General features: G+C 40.9%; 1 protein-coding gene across 1 annotated transcript in view; it reads left to right on the forward strand.

Annotated features, from left to right (window-relative positions):
• The first annotated feature begins 10,819 nt into the window (after positions 1-10,819).
• SPRED1 (sprouty related EVH1 domain containing 1) overlaps positions 10,820-21,260 on the forward strand; it is a 131,285-nt gene continuing 120,844 nt past the window's right edge. Inside the window, exon 1 of the mRNA XM_036296780.1 lies at positions 10,820-11,845. Coding sequence (XP_036152673.1) covers positions 11,814-11,845 — 32 coding nt within the window. The 5' untranslated portion in view covers positions 10,820-11,813. The remainder of the gene's footprint in view (positions 11,846-21,260) is intronic.

Consider the following 21,260-nt stretch of genomic DNA (forward strand, 5'->3'; position numbering starts at 1 on the left):
AAAGGACCTGAACAGATACTGCTCCCAAGAAGACACACAAACAGCCAATAGGTATATGAAAAGATATTCAACTTCTCTAGCAATTAGGGAAATGCAAATCAAAACTATAATGAGATACCTCCTCACGCCTTTAGAGTGGCCATTATCAATAAGACAAACAATAACAAGTGTTGGAGAGGTTGTGGAGAAAAGGGAACCTTCATTCATTGCTGGTGGGAATATAGGCTGGCACAACCACTATAGAAAGCAGTCTGGCAATTACTTAAAAATTTAAGAATAGAGCTACTATACAACCGGGGTAGGGTATATACCCCCCAAAACTCAAAAACATGTATTCCCAAAGATATATACCCCAAAAAACTCAAAAATATGTCTTCCCTCTATGTTCACTGCAGCATTATTCATGGTGGCCAAGACATGGAAACAACCAAGAAGATTGGTACATATACACATGGGATACTACTCAGCCATAAGAAAGGATGAAATAGCGCCATTTACAACAACATGGATGGACCTTGAGATTATTATGCTAAGTGAAGTAAGTCAGTCAGAAAAAGCTATAAGCCATATGATTGCATTCACATGTGGAATATAAAACTGAAACTCATGGACACAAACAGCAGTGTGCTGGTTGCCAGGGGAAAGGGGTTGGCGGGGGGGAAGGGGGTTCTAATAATGGTGACAGGAGAAGATTCGACTTTGGGTGCTGGACTCACAGTGTAATATACAGAGCTTGTAACATAGAAACCCACACCTGAAACCTATATGATCATATTAACCAATGTCACCCCAATAAATTTAAAAAAAAAAGAATTGCAAATGGAAGAATACAATAAAATTGTTGTTTTAAGCTGTACCTAACAACCCAGGTACAAATGAACTTCCCTCAAATGTTGAGGAGGCAACAGGCAACTTCTGTCAACATTGTTGAGGGTACAATAATATACATTTGGGGAAGATAAAAGAAATTTTAGAAACCAATGACCTTGTTTTGTTAATTTAATATTCAGAACATACACTAGGAACCTAAAAACACTTTTTTGGAATCAAATAAACACACCAAAAATATGTCCAGTACAGAATTTTTACATATGTTCAGAAGAGACAAGAGAAATGGAAGGCTCAGTGAAAACTACATGGGATGGATGAGATGAGAAGCAGGACAAGTGACCTTGAGCATTTAGTACACACAAAGCAACCACAGAGAGTTCTTGGGGTGGGAATCAAAACAAGGTGCATTATATAAAAGATTATTTTCTCAGAGTATTTAGGCACTAATTAGGAGATTGTCAAATATACCAAAAAGGCCTGTAAAATAAATAACTAGCAGAAACATAACTGAAAACAAATAAGCCAGCTACACAATCCCCCCTCAGGTCACTGTATGGTAACAAAGGGACATTCTCTCAGGGAAAATGAAGATAGGTGTTGATGAAGAGGGTAACATTTAAATAGGGTGAAGGTTGGGGAGTAGCTGTGAAAGCTTTATCCTCATGGGGCTTCATGTTCAGCATTTTGGCCTTGTTGTTACATAAAAGTGTACAAAAAAGAACCAAATGTTTATCAAACCTCTTTTAGTTCCCATTATCCCATTGGAGGTTGAAATTATACAACCATCAACATTTTTTTTTTCTATTTACAATTTCCTTGAACACATGGGTGAAGCCATTTTTTTTCCCAAGGATGGCTTTTCATTTAATTATTCTTGTGTATGTTTCACAATAATGTTTAATGGTAACTCACCTACTGTTAAGCCTCTGTTTTATGTGAAGCAAAATCAACTGCTCCCATAGCACCTTATTCTAATTCGTATAGCACTTACCATGGTAATGGTAATCTACCAATTTTCATCTGCACTAGACATAAGTTCCTTAAAGTCAAAGGCTGCTTTAATTTCATCTATATTACTGAGCCTGGCACATAAAATCCATCAATTAATTAATTAATATTTCTAATATAGATATCTCCTGTGAGTTTGTTGAAGATGGATCCTTTGAGAGTTTATCCTAAACCACTCCCTAATGAATTCTAGTGCTAGTTTCTGAAGGTTTCTTCTATTCTTTACTGAGTACTTTCAGCTTTATAAAAGATCAATATCAGAAGTAAAGGTGATAAAAAATAAAAAAAAACACAAGAAATAATTATTGTTAGAATTAAATGAGCTATATTTCAAGGATTTCCAAGGAAATTTGATATTGTAGATATGTGAAAAGTAAAAAAGACACTGGAATCATACATAAATAGTTTATTAATTTGAATGAAAGCTTAGCAAAATCTTTTATATCACTTACATTTGAAGAGATAGGAGCTCCAGAGATATAAATTGAAAATGGAAATTAAAAGTTGTCCTCGTGAAGTAATAAATTATTATTGCCATATAAAATAATGTTTGAGCCCTAACCGGTTTGACTCAGTGGATAGAGCGTTGGCCTGTGGACTCAAGGGTCCCAAGTTCAATTCCAGTCAAGGGCATGTACCTTGGTTGCGGGCACATATCCAGTGGGGAGTGTGCAGGAGGCAGCTGATCGATGTTTCTAACTCTCTATCCCTCTCTCTTCCTCTCTGTAAAAAAACAATAAAATATATTAAATAATAATAATAATACAATAATGTTTGATTAGCACTGGACATCTCACTTTGCAAGCTACTGTCCAAGAATAATTTGATACATATTTGGGTTCATAAAATCTTGGAAACAGTAGATAACTATAGACATTAAACCAATACATAGTTAAGAATAGTATCATGGACTATATCAAGAATAACTACATTTCTGAGATGTGGACTAGACCAAATGCTGTAGGACCATAGAAAGCAATTTTTCCCCTCCAAAATCAATTCTAAAAAGCCTTATGGAAAATATCAGGAGATGTACTTAAAATAGCAAAGACAATAAGGCAAGTAAAGAGAGACTGTTGGAAGTACTTGGCACAGTTTGGCAGGGGACCCAGAAGGAAGACTGGCATGATCCAACAAAGGAAGGAAACTTGAAATAAACAAAGATTGGCTAAAATATGGAAGACGATAAGGGTGTGAAGTGTTTTAAGGCTTCCTGATAAAGAACTTTAGAGCTGAGGGTGGCATTCTCTAATATAAAGGAAAGTCAGTAACTTCTTGGGATTTAAATTTTATAGAGAATGAAAATATCTCTTCCTGGTAAAGTAAGGGCTGGCCAGATGTCACTGGAACTGAAGTTTAAAATTAATGCTAAACACAGAAATTTTCAATGTGGTGTATATTTTAGATTTTATCAGACAAAGATATTAAAGCTATTAGTATAGGATTCCAAAATGGACATACTTGGGAATGCTAATAAGATTAGTGTCATTAGTGGAAACAACAGCAGGTATTTTAATTACTTGTCATGCCATGTATTCATATAACATCTTGTATTTTCTAAATGTTTCTTTTTGGTGTCCCATGTCGGCCCCAGCTAGATTGCAAGTTTCTGCAAAGCATGCCTCCTAGCAGCTAAAGTAGTCTTGAGGATCTGGTACCTACATATATCTGTATCCATCTTCTTTTCTCCAGCACCTGACCAGTGCCCAAATTGTTCTCTAAAATAGACCATTGCAACAGTCTTTCTACTGGTCTCCACAATTTTACAATATATCTAGGAAGACAGGAAAAACCGAAAGGAAACATTTAGATAACACAGATAATAAAAACAACTGCTATCATTTCCCTCTAATACTGACATTTCCTGTATAATGCTCCTCCTACCTCTATCGCCTAAATGTCTGTATTCCTTTTATTATAACTGTTCAACTATAAATTATGAACACACACACACACACACACACACACACAAAACCAACACAGGTAGCAGTCTGGAAGGGTCAATGTCATAATGTAAATGGGAGCCTTAACTTTTGTTTTGTTTTTAAACTATAGTAGAGCAAACAGAAGTCACAATAAAAACCCGAAGTTTTAAGACTTCCTGAGAGGGTTGTGCAGAAAACTACCAGGTTTCCCCATGCCTAATAAAGTGTGACAAAGTCCTATTCAAGTGCGATGTTGCAGAAGGGGAAGAGGGCGGACCCTTCAGTAAGTCAGAAAGAGAGAGTTAGAAAAAAAAAAAGAAGGGATGTTTTTTAGGAAAATAGGGAGAGTTGATAGAAAAGAGGAAAATGGGAAGGGTTAGAGAGGAAAGGGGCGGCCCTCAAATCATCTAGGCTTAATCCAGGAAGAAGCAGGCCAAGGTGCTATTAGGTGCTCTAGATCAGAGACCAGAACGAAGAGGCTAAAAGCAAATTGGAACAAAAATCCTCTTACAGGGGACGAGGAAAAGGGCTGGAAATGATGGGTGGGTCTGTCTTAGTTTTTTTACACTTGAAGGCTGGACAAACCTGAAGAAAAATATACCTAGTCAAAGTTACGAAGGGCCACTATTAGAGAGAAAATTTACAGCAGGGTTTCTTAAACTTATAAGCTTTAATGTGCAGATGAGTCACCTGGGGATCTAGTTAAAATGCAGATTATAATTGTGTAGGGCTGGGGTGGGGCCCAAGAGTGTGCATTTCTTTTTCTTTTTTAAATCTATCTATCTATCTATCTATCTATCTATCTATCTATCTATCTATCTATCTATCTATCTATCTATCTATCTATCTATCGAGAGTTGATTTTTAGAGAGAGAGTAAAGAAGAGAGAAAGAGAATCATTGATGTGAGATTCGGATGCCTCTTCCATGCCCCCTATGCCATCAAGTCCCCAACCTGGGCATATGCTCTTACCAGGATTTGAACTGGCAATCTCTTGGTGCACAGGAGGACACCCAACCAATTGAGCCACACTGGCTAGGGCTCAAGAGTTTGCATTTCTAATTAACTCCCAAGTGAAGCTTTGCTGTCTCCTTAGCAAGGGTTTATTTTACAGTACTAAACATGAGCATTTAAAGTATTTTTATAAAATAAATAAATCAATGAATTAGTGTTTCCAAATACAGATATCTTCTGTAGGTTTATCACAGACTTTAATTATGAAGTTACCCTACCTTTTTCCCTGAATTGATGGCAATGAAGACATAATCTGAGGTCAAAAGAGGGAATATAGTGTCCTAGTTCAAACAGACAATTAGATATTTGAGAGCATAATCAGTGAGATGTTTATATTAAGAACAAGATAACAATCTTTATTGTTTACATCAACCCATATGCACATTAAAGTGCCCAATAAAATATTCTGTGATAATAAAAATGTCCTATACCTGAACTATCCAGTATAGTAGCCACTAATTATCTGTGGCCATTGAGCACTTGAAATGTGGCTAGTACAACTGAGTGAAATTTTAATCTTATTTAATTTAATTAATTTAAATTTAAATAGTCACAGATGCTGGCAAGTGCCTACTGTGATCATCAAAAGTGCTAGTATGCCAAAAGAAAACCAGATATTTTTTGCCCCCCAATGGAAGTAGTCTTCCTATCAAGGCTCTAGAATTAGCTACCAATTCACAAAAGAGACACCAGAGGTTTTCTCTTCACAGCGATGGCATAAGCGAATTTATGTACCTGAGGCCCACAGAAGGCAGCTGATCACAGCCAAGGAATCAATCTTCCCTTTAACTGAAGTACCCTCCACAGTCATAATGACTTGAAATGGAAAGAATATCCCACCAAGGATCCCATCTTTGACAAGTGATATATAATGTTAACACATACACACAGGCTTTTAAAGGAGAAAATTTGAGTTGGAGCTCTAGTCACATCCTGACTAACGTGTGGCCTCTGGGAGCTCTAGTCACATCCTGACCAATGCGTGACCTCTCTGATTTTCAGTTCCCAATTCTCTCTGTAAACTGGAGTTGATAATAATCCATAGTGGGCAAGGGTGTTAGAACGGTAAATTCCGGAGGGGCCTAAGTTTTACGGTCCTATACAATGGCTAATGATTACTACTTACTAAAAGGAAAGTCAAACGCCACATTTGAAACAAAACCCAAGGAACTGCTTAGACACGTTTGCCGTGCACCGAATTTGTGTCGCACGCACACTGTCTTCGGAATCTTGCTGTAATAGGATTATCACCTTCAAAGAATGAGCACGCCAAGGCTACTTGGGAGAAGCACGGTAAGGGAGGAGTGCTTTATTTACTGGTGCGGAGCCTAGTAAGCATACTCCCTGCTAAGGTTATACTGAAAATAAAGGAAATCGCAGACTGCTCATTTCCCTTGTACTCCTTGTAATCTTGTGGAAACTTCCTGTAGGAGGCAGTTATAGCATTAAAAGTAAACTTATTTCACACTCACCGGATACTACCAGGCCAACAATTGCAGTCCTTTGAGAAAAATATAAAATAGCATACTTCTACTTTATACTTTGTATTCGTTCAGAAGAACATGGGAACCCTAGCGATGGAGAAACAGACTGATGCCAGAGGCAAGGAAACTATTTAGAAACATGGTTACCATTTAGTAATTCCACTGAGAGGCAGAGCTCATTAGCCAAGAGACTGGTTATGCGGAGAAAAAAAAAATCATTCATTAAACAAAGTACAGCATGAAAATAGTGTCCCCTTTGATCTAGGCACATATTAACTACAGTTTTAAAATATAAAATTTTAATAACATCTGCCAAGGGGTAATGTTAAGAGTCGGTTTAGAAAGGGAAATGTGTGCATGTATTTTATATTCTGTTAGAACCTCAAATGTTGGCATGGCTGTTTCCTCTTTTGGCTTTTTCAAGTATACAAATATCTGCTGAGAGCTTATGAGTACAAGGCAAGGTGTGTGTGAAATGCTGAACTGCGGGAGTATTCAAGGCACACACAACAGGAGGCCAGAAGGGACTCCGGATTTCCATCAGTGTCAGTCAATACAGCTTCATTTTTACATATGCACACCTCTTTGGCATCATATTTCACTTGAAAAAGCTTCCATTACTTAAAACCCACGCTGACGAGAACACCAAAAAAATATGAAATACTGCCTCTGCCTTCAAGCCACTTAAAATATAACTGGGAAAAGATACAAAAACTCATGAAAAGTTAATTAGGTCAAAAAAAAATAGAGGGAAAGAGAATTATTAATACAGGCTTAAAACAGTAAAGGCAAAAATAAAATAATTTGAGAGGATAGCCTTGTCCAGGTTGCTCAATTCGGGTTTGATTCCCAGTCAGGGCACATACCTAGGTTGTGGGTTTGATTCGAGGTTGGGAAGTGTGCAGAGGCAGCCAACTGATGTTTCTCTCTCTCTCTCTCTCTCTCTCCCCCTCTCCCTCCCTTCCTCCTCCTCCTTATCCTCTCTCTCTCTCTCAAACCAATAAAGATATCCTAGGATGAGGATTAAAAGAAAATAAGAATAAAAAGAATTTGAGAAGAAAAATTCTGAGTTCATAAGAAAGATGATCACTGTGGGCCAAGTTGTCTGGAAAGAAGGAGAAAGCCTTGACTTGGAGTGCCCCATGCCAGCTGCCAGTGACTCCATGAGGACCGGCTACTTGGCTGTCCTTGTGAACTCTGGTCTGATATCGACCTGGAACTCAGAACCCACTTGTACTTCCTTAACTTTAACGATATCCTATACAGCAGTGACAATTACCTGGCAGGTGTGCTGTTGGCCGGCCCATGGATGCTTTAGATAATGAATCATCTATAACAGGTTGTTAAGTGTTAAGTGGCTGTGGCTAATTCTTAAGCTCAGGACACCAGTACCGAGAGCCGCCACCTGTAAGAGCCAGCTATTGTGGCCAGTGTCCTTCCCACAAAACCTCCTAAGAAAATACAACAGAGCGAATGCAAGGGCCCCATGCCTTCCCGACCCTGATATGGCCACAGAATCATTCTGGACTAGTGCTCAACCACCTGAATGAAGTTGGAACTTAAGGTGAAACTGTGGCCTATGTGTATCTTTCACGCAGCTTTTCAAGACTTGTTGAATCCATCCTCCATAGTTGTACCAGGTCTCTAGCCTTGATCAGTATCTACTTAGCCTAAGATATACCTTGGGCCACCCTTTTTTGTGTTCTGTTATTATAGAAGTTTAAATTAGAGATGTGTTCAGAGATGCAATGACACAAGTCGTTGCAAGGAAAGGGGGAGTAGTCTGTGAGGGGCTAAGAAGGACCTGGCTTACTTCTGAAAAAACAGATTTGTTAGTCCCATTACAGATCTGTGATCGCAATCTCTGGAGTGGGATATAGGAGTCTGCGTTGAAGCAGCACTCGCACATCCTAGCCAGTTTGGCTCAGTGGATAGAGCATCGGCCTCCGGACTGAAGGGTCCCAGGTTCGATGTGTCTCTCTCACACATCAATGTTTCTCTCTGTCTCTCCCCCTTCCTTCCACTCTCTCTAAAAAAATTAATGGAAAAATATCCTTGGGTGAGGATCAACCAAAAAATAAAGCATCACTTGCAGTGTACAGCAGGTCATCAAATAGTATCATTTTATTCAATGTCATTTTGTTATAACTTAGGAAATTCAGTCTTGTTTATATCAATTAGCCCATGGTAAAACTGGTTTTGTTATATGTTGTTTCCCTTAAAGTCACAGAACTCATCAACACTGAGGACTTACAGTACTTGGAAAAAGAACTGTTTGGTGACTGTCTTGATCATGGGATTGGGAACAATCTAAAAGCATTAATTCAGGCTGTTGATTATATCTTGCCCCTCTGGGTAAGCACTGTGTGTGAAAGTGGCCAGCACAGTACCTTGCCAATGACAGCCAAAATGGTTTTTCGATCTTCTCGCAAAACATGCTATTGATACTTTCCCTGATGTACTTGAACCTCAAACAGACAGAAATTCCTTCCAAAGAAAGTGGGGCTTTGCAAGCGACTCAACTTTCCTTAATCATAATTCTGAGGACTATTATTTATTGATGACTTACTAAGGGCCAGGGCATATGTCTAGTGGCAGACAGAAAAAAATCTGAGTTACTTATTGAATGATCAAGGCTATTGAATGCTTTACATTCAACCTTCAGAGCAATTGCCACTGCCTTGTCATGGAGTTTATTATCTCGATTTTACAAAATCATAGGACTTATTATTGAGCCCTTAATCTGTTCTAAGTACTTTATGTATATTTATACCAAATCAATCAGCACAGCAACTCTATGACTTAGGTACGCAGGCTGAGTTTAAAGTAACTTGTCTAGAACAGAAATTATAACTGGCTTGATTCAAATCTGAGTAGATGAAGCGGTCAGCAGTAGTGCTGGAAGGAGGGCAGGCCAGTCCCAACACTCCCAGTTACAGATTCTTAGCAGAAACAAGATAAAAAAAAAAACAAGCTATAACAAAACAAAACTCAGGCTCAGAGGTAACAGAAGTAAAGTCTGATGATCCCAGACCCGCTCACCTCTTCCTATCACTAGCGTTACCCGTCCTCACTTTGCGCAGGGTCAGTCTTGCTGCGGAGGCAGTTTGCAAGAAACCTCAGACATCAACGGGATGTTTTTTGGAGGCAGACTGACTGGTTTAGCGCCTTTATTCGTTCATCGCACATTTATTAAGCACCTACTATGTTCAAAACACTCCTAACAGAATCGAGCATGCACTCCTGAGAGCAGCAATCCTGAAGCTTCCCGGAGACGGATGGCAGGAGGCGAGTGCGGACTTGTGTGGGAGGTTCTCCCACTTTCTTCTTCCTCAGGAATTGTTCTACCCCTCAAGGTGGCAGGAGCAGCAACCTTCATCACCAGGTCGCACAAACTTGAGAATGAAGAGAAAAACACTGCGCACAGAGCTAGACCGATTACCTAGGGAGATGCGTCAGAAAAGCTGAAGCGCTTGGGACTCAGTCCCCCAGGCCAGATCCTATCGAGGCTGGCTTTCTAGAGAGAGAAGAGATAATAGAATTTGCGGAGCCAGGGGCTTAGAGTCCTCGGATTCAGGAGACCCCATACTCCAAACCCGCAACCCCAGCAGGTTTCTGTGCAAAAACCTTTTGAGACGAATGCATACTTTGTCCTCTAACAACGCATACGTGACAGCTGCCCATTCAACTCTCGTTCCGCCTCCATTCAGAGCAGTTGATGCCACAGCGGCATCTTCTGCGCTGCAGTTATGCAACCTCACTCGCAGCGGGAGTTATTTCCTGTGCTTCTGGCTGCGCCAGATTCATGTAACACGCCTACCCTGGGCTTCAATGGAAGTCGTTCTCCATTAACAGCCACTCTAGCGCTCGGAGATGAATGCCCTGCACGGCATACCCCTTTGAGCAGTAAGAATCCGAGGCATTAAAAACAACTCTTTCTCTAACACACGCGCGCGTACGTACACACACACACACACACACACACACACCCGTTGTGCATGCAGCTAGGACACTGCAGCGATGCAAGCAGAGGACAGCAGGCGGAGCTCTCTTTGTACAGTCCCTCTTCTAACCCCCACCAACCAAAGATGAACTCATGCCAGTTCCATTCTTTGCTCTGCAAGGAGAACACACGCGGCAGAACAGAGTAGCCTCCCCGGTCCTCCTTGGGCACAGTCATTCTAGCTCCTTCGTTCAAATATTCCAAAACGAGGGGCTGGGAGGACCGCTGCCGCAACAATGCAGCCTCCCAAGCAGCTCCCGGTGCAGCTCACACCCCCGCCCCCTTTCGCGGCGTGCCAAGAGTTTGGAGCGCGCGCACGCACACCGAGCTCGGTGCCTGGCGTATCCCTCCGCCTCCCTCCGATTTGGGAAATGAAGGGAGGAGGGGACTACTTTCCTGAAACTTGCTATGCTGCACACGACTTCGAGTTGCAGTGATTCGCTCCGGGGCCGCAGCTCTGGGTCCTCCTCCCCACACACCCTCACTGCTCGGGCGTCCCGCTCTGCCCACCCCCAGCCCGCGCTCACTTTGCTCCCCGGGGGAAGCCAGCGGCCGGGAGAAGTCGCCAGGGACTACTTCGCCTCCTCCGGCGGGCGCCCCGGGTTCGGGCAGCGGCGACGGCGGAAGGAGCGGGCGGCGTGAGCGCTTCCGCCGCCCCCCTCGCGGCTCCCCTCCGGCGGGTGTGCGGAGGTGAGGAGTTGGCCCGCCGAGCGGCTGCTGGACGCCGGCTGCCTGGTGACCTGCGGCCGCTCTCTTCGCTCTCCAGCTGCTTCTCGGGACCCTGCCCCCCGCGGGAGCGCCCGCTCTACGCCGGCCGGGCGGGGGCGATCGGCCGCCTGCCCCCGCCTCACGCGCTCCCCGCCGCCCCCTCTCCCCCCTCCGGAGCCGTCCCGGCTGGAGCGTGTCTGGAGGAATCCGCCGCCGCGAGGCCCCGCGCCCGGTGGTGCTCGCTCTTGAGGACCGCCCCGCTCGCTGCCGGGGGCTGAGCGGGTGCCGGCAGCCGGGCGGGAGATGGTGGGGTGGGCTCCGGTAGGACCGCGCCGCCGCCGCCGCCCGGAGCCTGGCTTCGGCACCCCCGCGCCGGCCCCCGCCGAGCGGAGCTCTGCTTCCTCCTCGCCGCATCTCTGAGGGCAGCGCCGCCTGTGCTCCGGCTTCGCCGCCGCCCGCCCGCGCCTGGCTGGCCGGACCCCGCTGCTCGCCGCTCCGTGGCGGGAGCAGCCGCTCTCCAGGCGCCCTTTGCACAGCCCCCCTTCCTTTTCTCCCCTCCGCACACCTCCCCGGCCTCCTCGGACCTCCTGGCTGGGCGCTGCGGCGAGGGACGAGGCTGGGGTCGCCACGGCGGAGGTTGTTGCCGCCACCCCCCTGCGGGGGCGGCCGGGGTTCCCGGCTGGGGGGGCCCCGCTCCGGGTGAGGCGTCCACCATGGTGAGGCCCCTGAGCTGCTGCCCGCGCGCCCCCCCGGCCGTCGCTGCCTCCGGTCCCTCGGTGCTCCTGCTGCTCCTCCCGCTGTTGCGCCTCCATCTCCAGATCGGATCACGGTGAGGGAAAGATGAGCGAGGAGACGGCGACTTCTGACCACGAGTAAGCGCCTCATTGGTCTTGATTACTACCCCCTACCCTTCCTCCGCCGCCCCCCACACCCACACCCCTCCAAGACTTGGGTGCCGGAGAGCTTGCAGCCCTGGAGAGTTCGGTGCATCTTGTTCTGCAGATAATATTTGATTTCTTTAGCCATTTAATTTCATGGCAGCTCTCACTCCCCCACCCCCATTTAGTTGCTTTCTTCTGGGGAAGGGTATTGAGGGTTGGGGTTGGATGGCAGTTTTATGTCCGGGAGATCGAGTGGTGTGGGTGGATGGATGCAGGCAGGGGAGAAATGACCCCTTTGCCTGGAAGACCTTTGGCCTGTCCTTTTTCACGGGAGCGTGCCAATCAACATATCCCGAATATCCATCCTGTTTCCTTTATAGCTATTTCACTTGGAAATGAATGTGTGGGAGCACCTCCTGCAGCAAACTGCTCTTGAATCTTAATTCGATGAGTCAGTGACTCCTAAATACAGATTAAGCCTCTGCCCCCTCCCCTCCTTTTTTAAACTTATGACCTGAAAGAGTCTTGTAAAAAATGGGGCCAGGGGGACATGTTTAGAATTTAATGGGATTATGGACGCCTGGAGTGTGGGAGCTGTTGAACCATTCTATTTTGCCTTTGCGAACCTTGGACATGTGTTTATCAGGTGCATAGAAGAATTTCGAATGCTAATGTTTTGTTCTTCAGCTATGTTAAAATACACCTTTTACGTTGGTTTAATACTATTTACATTGCTGAATATGTTGATGACTTCATTGATGAACTTCTAGAGCAGCCTGGTTAAAGTTTTTATTTATGTGGGCTGTCCTTCTGTTTTTCAAGCGAAATACTTTGCCTTTTACAATATTTTGCTTTAACGTAACAGCTGCTTGGAGAAGTATTGGTGCGCTGACAGTTTTCTGTTGAGGTTGGATTTAATTTCGTGCAGGATATTAGCTTCCGTTTTCTTGTAATTCAAATTTTGTTTATCTTTTGAGGGTTGGAAAGAGTTAAGTGAGTTACGGCTGGTCCTAGGATGCATTCCTTTAAATAAAGTGCATTCCTCGAGCCAGACCTCTTTTGAGAGAACTTTAATAAAGGTCCAAAGCCTAGGCCTGTTTAACATAAAATAGTTTGAGAAATGCCAAGCAGCGTTTTTCCTTCCCCTCCCTCCCCCCAGCACACTCTTCTGATGAGCGGGTGTGGGAGAAGGTAAATTGCTGCAGTGTCAGTGCAGTCGGGAAGCAGAAGTGGCCGCCATGTTCTCTCTTTTTTTGTGAATCGCCCTCATTTGCATAGCACACTCTTCATTCATAAAAAAATAATTAAACATCCATCACCTTGGACATCTTGAAAGGATTTCCCAAGAAAAAAATTCGAAGCTTGATGGTCTTCACGTAGATTTTTGAATTTAGGAAGTAAGGAAAATTCGAAGTTTTAGGTTAAATGCTAAAACATACGCACACACAAACAACTACCCCTGTTCTCAGAATGTTGACACAGTTATGTGGGAAATATCAGTTCGGGGAGGTGCTGGGATCACGTGATCGCCTCCATTCATAAAATACCTGGCTGTCCATTCACAGTGCAGTACACTGTCTCACTGCCTTCCGCAGATTAGACCTACTTTGAGCGAGATCAAGAAGTACTGTATCTCAGATAACGCCTAGTTAGGAGAACAACTGCTGGAAATTCTGAACAGAATGACGATATTTTTTGTGTCTCTTCAGAAAGCTTGGATGAACATGTCAAGTTCATTTTAGGGATAGGAAAAGACTAATTACCATATTTAAAGTGAAATATTTAATACCTCAGCTAATAGAAAAGCAAATGAGGGGATGTGGATTGACACGTGTAAAATAGTTTCTAAATGTCTCTTTCTGTAATACTTGCCATGAACAAATTCAGAGCAAGTTTTTGGTGTAGTGATGTCAGTGGATGATTTTGCTGTTACATGAAAAATGAGTAAATATTCCCAGTGGTTTAATACCAAAGATGTTGCTATTTGAAACACGAAATGGCAATTTTTAACTGAGAAGGTTGCTTCTCTCTCTCTCTCTTAAATTTTAAATGTACTTAGTGTGAGACAACTTGGAAATAACCTCACTCACCTATATTTTTGGAATTCTGTTTTCACAGATATATCCTGCTTTACTAATGTTATTCCCCTAGAAGGTTTGTTAAGCTAGTTTTTGTAGGACAAAATTAATATTTTACCATATAATATTTTGCTATTAGATCTTAACTCTTCATGGGAACAAGCTCTTGGGATTTTACTTACTTTTTTTTTAATATTAAAAAGTGATGTGTTCATCTGGTAATCAGTTTTATTAGGGCCAACACTGTGCATTAGATAAACCACAGTAAACTTGTTTGGAACGTAGCTTTTATTCTGGTAATTTATATATCTCATCTTTAATATATAAAGTAATGTTTTGAAATGGCAACTTATTATTTAACCATATATATTATGAAGATACAAGAAATATATAATGGCCGATGCCCTTGAAGGTTTAACATAGTGTAAAACTGCCTTGTAATGTGGACTTTATTTAAAAAATCCTTATGTATATTTTTTATTTTCTCAGTTTTTTTCAGTCTCAATTAACAGGAATCTAATTACAGTAGAGATTATTTTTAACACTGGAATGTTTTTACACCTAATTTCAACCGTTAGGAAAAAAAAAAAGTAATCGTTTTTAGGCCTTTCGGCTAAGATCAAGTGTAGAAAAAAAGTGAAAATCACCAATATCTTGAGAAACCTTAATAATTTCTAGCCATTGTAGTAAAATACAGTACGGCCTTTGCGGCCTCATGTTGAAATCCTCTAGTATGTGCTTTATTATTTGAAATAAGAGTTATGTATAGAGAGATAGTTAGCTCTCAGGTTGATTGTGGATATATATTGAATCAAGAATTAGTGAAGGATCTACTATGTGTAAGACTTTGTCTTATGCAATATCAGATTTTGGGAAAGGTTGGTAAAATTCTGCTTTTCTTCAACCTTCAGTAGGAACTGGAACTGAGTTAAAAGTGCAGTTTAAAAAAATAATTTGTTCCACGCAGGAGTATTAGTTTATTTCAGATAATGTACAAAATGGTCTTTAAAGTGAAAAAATAATAATTTATTTGCATTTCTACTACTAATATAATGTCTTCATATTTTATATATAAACAAACTTTTCCTATGATATGCATAAAGCATATTCACTTACTGGATTTTTTTTTTTACCATGTTCCAAGCACTGTGATAAATGCTTTACTCATGTATTATATAATTTATGTATATGCATCTATTTTCAGCAGAAATGGAATTGCGTAGTGGATCCTATTATAACTTAATATATTGTGAATATTTTCCTGTGTCATTACATTCTAGAATATAATTTTAATGGCTACATTATATTCAGTATGTAACATACATTAGTTTTAATCAGTCTACTATTTTTAGATATTTCTAAGCAGTGCTGCATTTGATCCTGAGTTCTGTCTGTATCCAAATATATTACTTTTTCCTTGAGATAGTCTAGGAATGGGGTTAAAAGATGTAAGTTAAAAAATTTTTTTATTCCTGCCAAATTGCCCTCTAGAAAAGAATAATAACTCAGTGTATCAGAGTGCTTATACCTTGAAATGTCTGTCCAGTTCTCTTAGAAATAAATTTTTGCCATTTAAAAAAAAATTCTCACCTAAGGATATTTTTTTATTGATTTTGAGAGAGAGAGAAAGAGAAAGAAAAAGAGAGAGAGAAAGAAAAACAAGAGAGAGAAAGATGTGAGAGAGAAACATACATTGGTTGCCTCTCATACCCACCTAGACCCAGCCAGCAACCTAGGTATGTGCCCTGACTGGTAATCGAACCCGCTATATGGGACATTTCTCCAATCACCTGGGCCACCTGGCTAGGGCAATTTTTGCCAAATTGAATGAGGAAATGAGATCTTGTGCCTATTTTTAAAAGGTGCTGGATGGTAAAATAAAATTGATATTTGAAAAAACAAAAGACTTGTGAGGTTGTTTTTGGACAACTGGACTAAAACAAAATACTATATAATAAAATAAATAAAATTACAACGTATGTGATCATACAAAAGTCATCTGCGGATCATTTATTTAACCATTACCAACCTTTATGTAGTAGGGTATAGTGTAAAGAACATTGGACTTGGAGCTGGGGATGCAGTGCTGTCCTAACTGTCACTAATTTTTTCTGTGATTCTGGGCAAGTGACAGCTTCTTTGGGCCTCAGTTTGCTCACTTGAAAATCAGGGTATTGAACTGAGCATTATTATGGCTCCTTCGTGTGCTAAATCACCCTAAAGTAATATGGTGGTAGGCACAGATTTGTTAATTAGTTTTATTATGTTGTTTGTGAAATATTGAAGCAAATGAAAGAAAGACTTCTAGTAGAGATCTGGTAGGGTGATGAATTAAAAGCATGAATTTTGATGAACCAAGATAAAAATTTTGGAAACAATTAGTATGTTCAGAATCTTTTAAGATTTTATTTTGGGCTTTTAATAACCCTGTGTCTTTGATAACATATATACATCACAGATGGAGAACTTTTTAATGCCCTTTTTAAGCCTCCTTTTAAGGCTATTGGGTTTAAATACCAACTTGAGTATTTCTAAAAGGAATACTTGTACTAACAAGGTACCAACCCTTGTGTTTTAATTGTCCAAGAGGTGCCAACAAATTAAGTCTTTTCATTTGCTTATTCATACAAATCATGTTAATTTAATACTAAGAGGTAATTTAATTCATTTAAGGAGCTAATGCAGATAATGAAATTTTTTATTTTTAAATTTTTTTATTGACTGACTAGAGGCCCAGTGCACGAATTCGTGCACAGGTGGGGGGGGGTGTGTCCCTCAGCCTGGCTGGCGATCGGGCCAATTGGGGTCCGTCTCACCCAGTCCCGATCAGGGTGGGCCAGCTAGTGGGGGAGTGGGGGAGGGACTGCAAGAGGTTGGCCGGCCGCAGGAGCTTGGCTGTGGGAGCACACTGACCACCAGGCGGCAGCTTCTGCGTTGAGTGTCTGCCCCCTGGTGGTCAGTGTGCGTCATAGTGACCGGTTGACTGGTCGCTTGGTTGCTTAGGTATATATATATATATTTGAGAGAAAGAGAGAGACATCGCTTTATTGTTCCACTTACTAATGCATTCATAGATTGCTTCTTGTTTGTGCCCTAACCTGAGATTGAACTTGCAACCATGGTGTACGGGGACAGTGTTGTGCACTAATCAACTGAGCTATCTTGCCAGGGCCTTATTTTTTAATATTCAGATTTAGTTTGCTGTTTATGACAAATTTGTCATAGCAGCATCTCATTTTAGAGTCCTGAACTGTTGTCATTACAAACTCCTAACATGTTGATTTTTGTGGCAAATAGAACAGTTTTAAATGGAAGAAAAAAAAGAAAGAAAAGAAAAAGAAAAAGATGTATTTTTGTTTAACACGTTAAGTGCCCAGCCTGTTTTGTCTTCCGGACGGAAAGTATAGTGTCAGTCACCGGTGACTGGGTGCTTAACGTGTTAAACATAGTTTATTATTTTTGTTAAAATATAGTTCATTAGTAATGGCTCTTAGACTAAGGTGTTAAATTGCTTGAGACATCGAGTTCTTAGAATTCAGACTACCAATCTCTAACCGAACCTTGTTTACATTCATGGTTGAAGGAAATACCAACAAATCATAGCAGAATTAGAAGTACTTGTGACAGCAATTGTATTAGTTCCCTAGGGCTGTCATAATAAAGTATCACAAACTAGGCGGCTTAAAACAACAGAAATTTATTGTCTCACAATTCTGGAGGTTAGAAGTTCAAAATCAAGGTGTTGGCAGGGCCATGCTCTGAACTCAATGGGTAAATCCATCTTTGCCTCTTCCTAGCTAATGTGGTTGATGGCAACTTCGGCATTCCTTGGCTTGCAGCTGCCTAATTCCATAATCTGCTTTCATCATCACATGGTGCTCTCTCTGTGTATCTCTGTCTTCACATGCCCCCACCCCTCCTTTTTTTAATATATATATTTTTTATTTCAGAGAGGAAGGGAGAGAGAAATAGAAACATCAGTGATGAGAGAGAATCATTAATTGGTTGCCTCCTGCGTGGCCCCAACCAGGGATCGAGCCCACAACCTGGGCATGTCCCCTTGACCAGAATTGAACCCGGGAACCTTCAGTCTAGAGGCCGACACTCTATCCACTGAGCAAACCAGCTAGGGCCACATGGCCCTTTTATAAGGACACCAGTCATATTGGATTAGGAGCCCACCCTACTCCAGTATGACTTCCTCTTAACATTCTACAACAACCCTATTTCCAAACAAGATCACTTTCTGAGATACTAGGGTTTTGGACTTCAACATTATTTATTTTTAAACGGATATAATTCACCTATAATGGCAATAGAAGTCAGATTTTGTTTAATGTCATTTTTATATTATTTTTTCTTTATTGATTAAGGTATTACATATGTGTCCTTATTGCCCCATTGCCCTCTAACCCCCCACTCATGCCCTCACCCCCAGGTGTCCAGGCGTTAATAGGTATCTTGAAATAGCACTTATTATAGTCACTAGTTTGAAATTATTATAGTTAATTAAACTATTGCTAGAGCTTATATTTTAATACGTTAATAAAAGAAGCACACGTATTTTGTATTGCTATTTCAAAATTTAAAATATTTTGATAGCTATGTCAATGTAATTGATTTCTTTTGTAATCCTATGCATTTTTTTGTTTGTTTGTTTTAAGCCTTTAATGTTGTTCTGAGAAGGGGGCCATAGGCTTCCTTAGACTGACGAAGAAGTCCATGGCACAAAAGGTTAAGATCTGCTATAACCCTGGCCTGTATAGCTCAGCTGGTTGAGCATCCTCCCATGCACTGAAAGATTGCCCTTTAGATTCCCCTCAGGGCACATGTCTGGCTTTTGTGCTCCGTTCCTATTAGGGGGCGTGCAGGAGGCAGCCCATCCATGTTTCTCTCTCTCTCCCTTCTTTTCTCTAAAATCAATGAAAACATATTTTTAAAAAATCTCCTGCTATAGAAGGCTGAACCCAAATATATGGATATAAAATGGGAAGATTAAGAAACATGAAGGATAAGATAAACAAGTTCAACATACAAGTTCAACAGATCCAAAAGGAGAGATAATGGAGGAGAGGAAATAGAGATAATGGCTGAGAATTTTTAAGAAGTAGCAAATTAAACCCAATTCAACACAGAACAGCCTCACAATCAAACTGGGATTATCTGTAGATTGCAAGAAAGGAAAACCTAGCAAAATCCATGTCGTTTATCACATTTGAATATTAAAGGAGAGAAATGATAGTTTTAATAAGTGCCAGAGGGTAATACTGTCATTCCATCTCTGCCCATAATATGCAAGTAAATGTTCATAATTTATAGATTTATAATATAAATATTCATAAATATAGATTTACATTATTTCTGCTCCCTAGAATTTAAGACTTAATTTTTCTGATTTAAAATGAGAGTGTTGGATTTGATCTTTAGGATTTCTTTTAGTTCAGTAATTCTAGAATCCTAAGTGATTTTCTTTGTATTTCTGAACCACATTGAATATAGCATTGCTGTTACTTATATATATAGAATTGATTAGTAAAGATTTCCTTGTATCTGAAATTTTTGAATCATCTTGGAAGGCACTTTCTTTGTATATTTAGAGTACGAAGAATAAGCTTTAGTAAATTCAACAGTGATTGGAAATAACATTTAATCTAATCAGTTTTATAACTGATTATAATTTAGATAAAGGCCTTTATGACTTAGACTGTAGAATGCAATTGTTTTTTGCTGGTTGTATTTAATGATACTATTGTTTATGATTGAACACATCTCATTTGTTTATTTACATGTTTAGAGATTACTTTCACAAATACATGGTATTTGTTTTTGCTTTTAATTTTTTATTGTTTAAAGTATTACATGTCTCCTTTTCCCCCCATTGACCTCTCCCCAGCCACTCCTGCCCCCCAGCACATGCCCTCACCCCCCTAGTGTCTGTATCCATTGGTTATGCTTATATGCATGCATACAAGTCCTTTGGCTGATCTCCCCCCCCCCCCCCTTCCCTCCTAGGTTTGAAGGTCTGATCTCCCCCTCCTCCCCCCTGGTCCCATCCCCCCCATCTTCCCTCCTAAGTTTGAAGTCTGTTTGATGCTTCTCTGTCTCTGGATCTATTTTTATTCATCAGTTTATGTTGTTCATTATATCCCACAAATGAGCGAGGTTATGTGATATTTATCTTTCTCTGACTGTTTTTATGTTAATGCCTTCTCTATATTGGTGTCCTGTGATAGGATTACCAGAAATTTAGTGAATCATGACTTTTCTGATGCCATTTTTATAAAGTTGTCATAACTTTCACCACATTATAATGTTTTAGTAACTTTGGCATAAAGTTACCAAACTTTTTTATTTTTGCTGTCTTATTGTTAATTACATTGATATTTTGAGATTGGAATTCGGGATCAATTCTGGATTTGCCCCATTAATAATATGTGAAAGCATTTCAGAATTTTAGTTGCTGAATTGTATATATGGATTTCTTAACAGTTTTTCAGGACAGATTTCATTAGTAACTTTTTCTTCAAGAATTTCAGATCAGTGACATTTGAGTGCCTACTAGGCATTTGACTTTTCCTTAGCCTTGGAGATGCAAAGATAAGTAAAACCCGATAACTGCTTTCACTTTCCAACAGGGGAACTAGATCCCTCTGAAATGTGATGAGTGCTCTGCTTATGAAGTTATTCAAGGCTGTAGGACAGGGGTGGGCAAACTTTTTGACTCAAGGGCCACAATGGGTTCTTAAACTGGACCGGAGGGCCGGAACAAAAGCATGGATGGAGTGTTTGTGTGAACTAATATAAATTCAAAGTAAACATCATTACATAAAAGGGTACGGTCTTTTTTTTCAATAGTTTTATTCATTTCAAACGGGCCGGATCCGGCCCGCGGGCCGTAGTTTGCCCACGGCTGCTGTAGGAGAAAGTGATTCTATCTGGAGGTGGATGGCAGGGTGAGAGTTATGTGTGAAGGAAGTTTTCAGAAAAGAAGTGGCATTTTAGGAGTCACCTAGAGATGAGATGGAAAGGGGAAAAGTATTCCAAGAAATGTGGTGGGGAGGGGGTAAAACAAAAGCAAACACAGAAGGTTTGAAGAAAAGCAATAGCTTTTTGGATAAACATGTTTGGAGGAGTAATGGGAGGTAGATTACAAGGTGTTGGTGGCCAGATTGTCAGCATAGATTTGTGTATCAGCAATCTTGGAGCAAAGGTGATGGCTAGGTCTGGAGCCTGAGGGCCACAAGATAAATGTGACAGAAGCTCCTGGAAGCTTTTTCAAAACTTCTTTTGAAAAGTTAAGAGAAATATATTTAACTGTTCAGTGTGTT

This window comes from Myotis myotis, unplaced genomic scaffold (genome assembly GCF_014108235.1).
Source record: "Myotis myotis isolate mMyoMyo1 unplaced genomic scaffold, mMyoMyo1.p scaffold_m19_p_1, whole genome shotgun sequence".
Lineage (NCBI taxonomy): Eukaryota > Metazoa > Chordata > Mammalia > Chiroptera > Vespertilionidae > Myotis > Myotis myotis.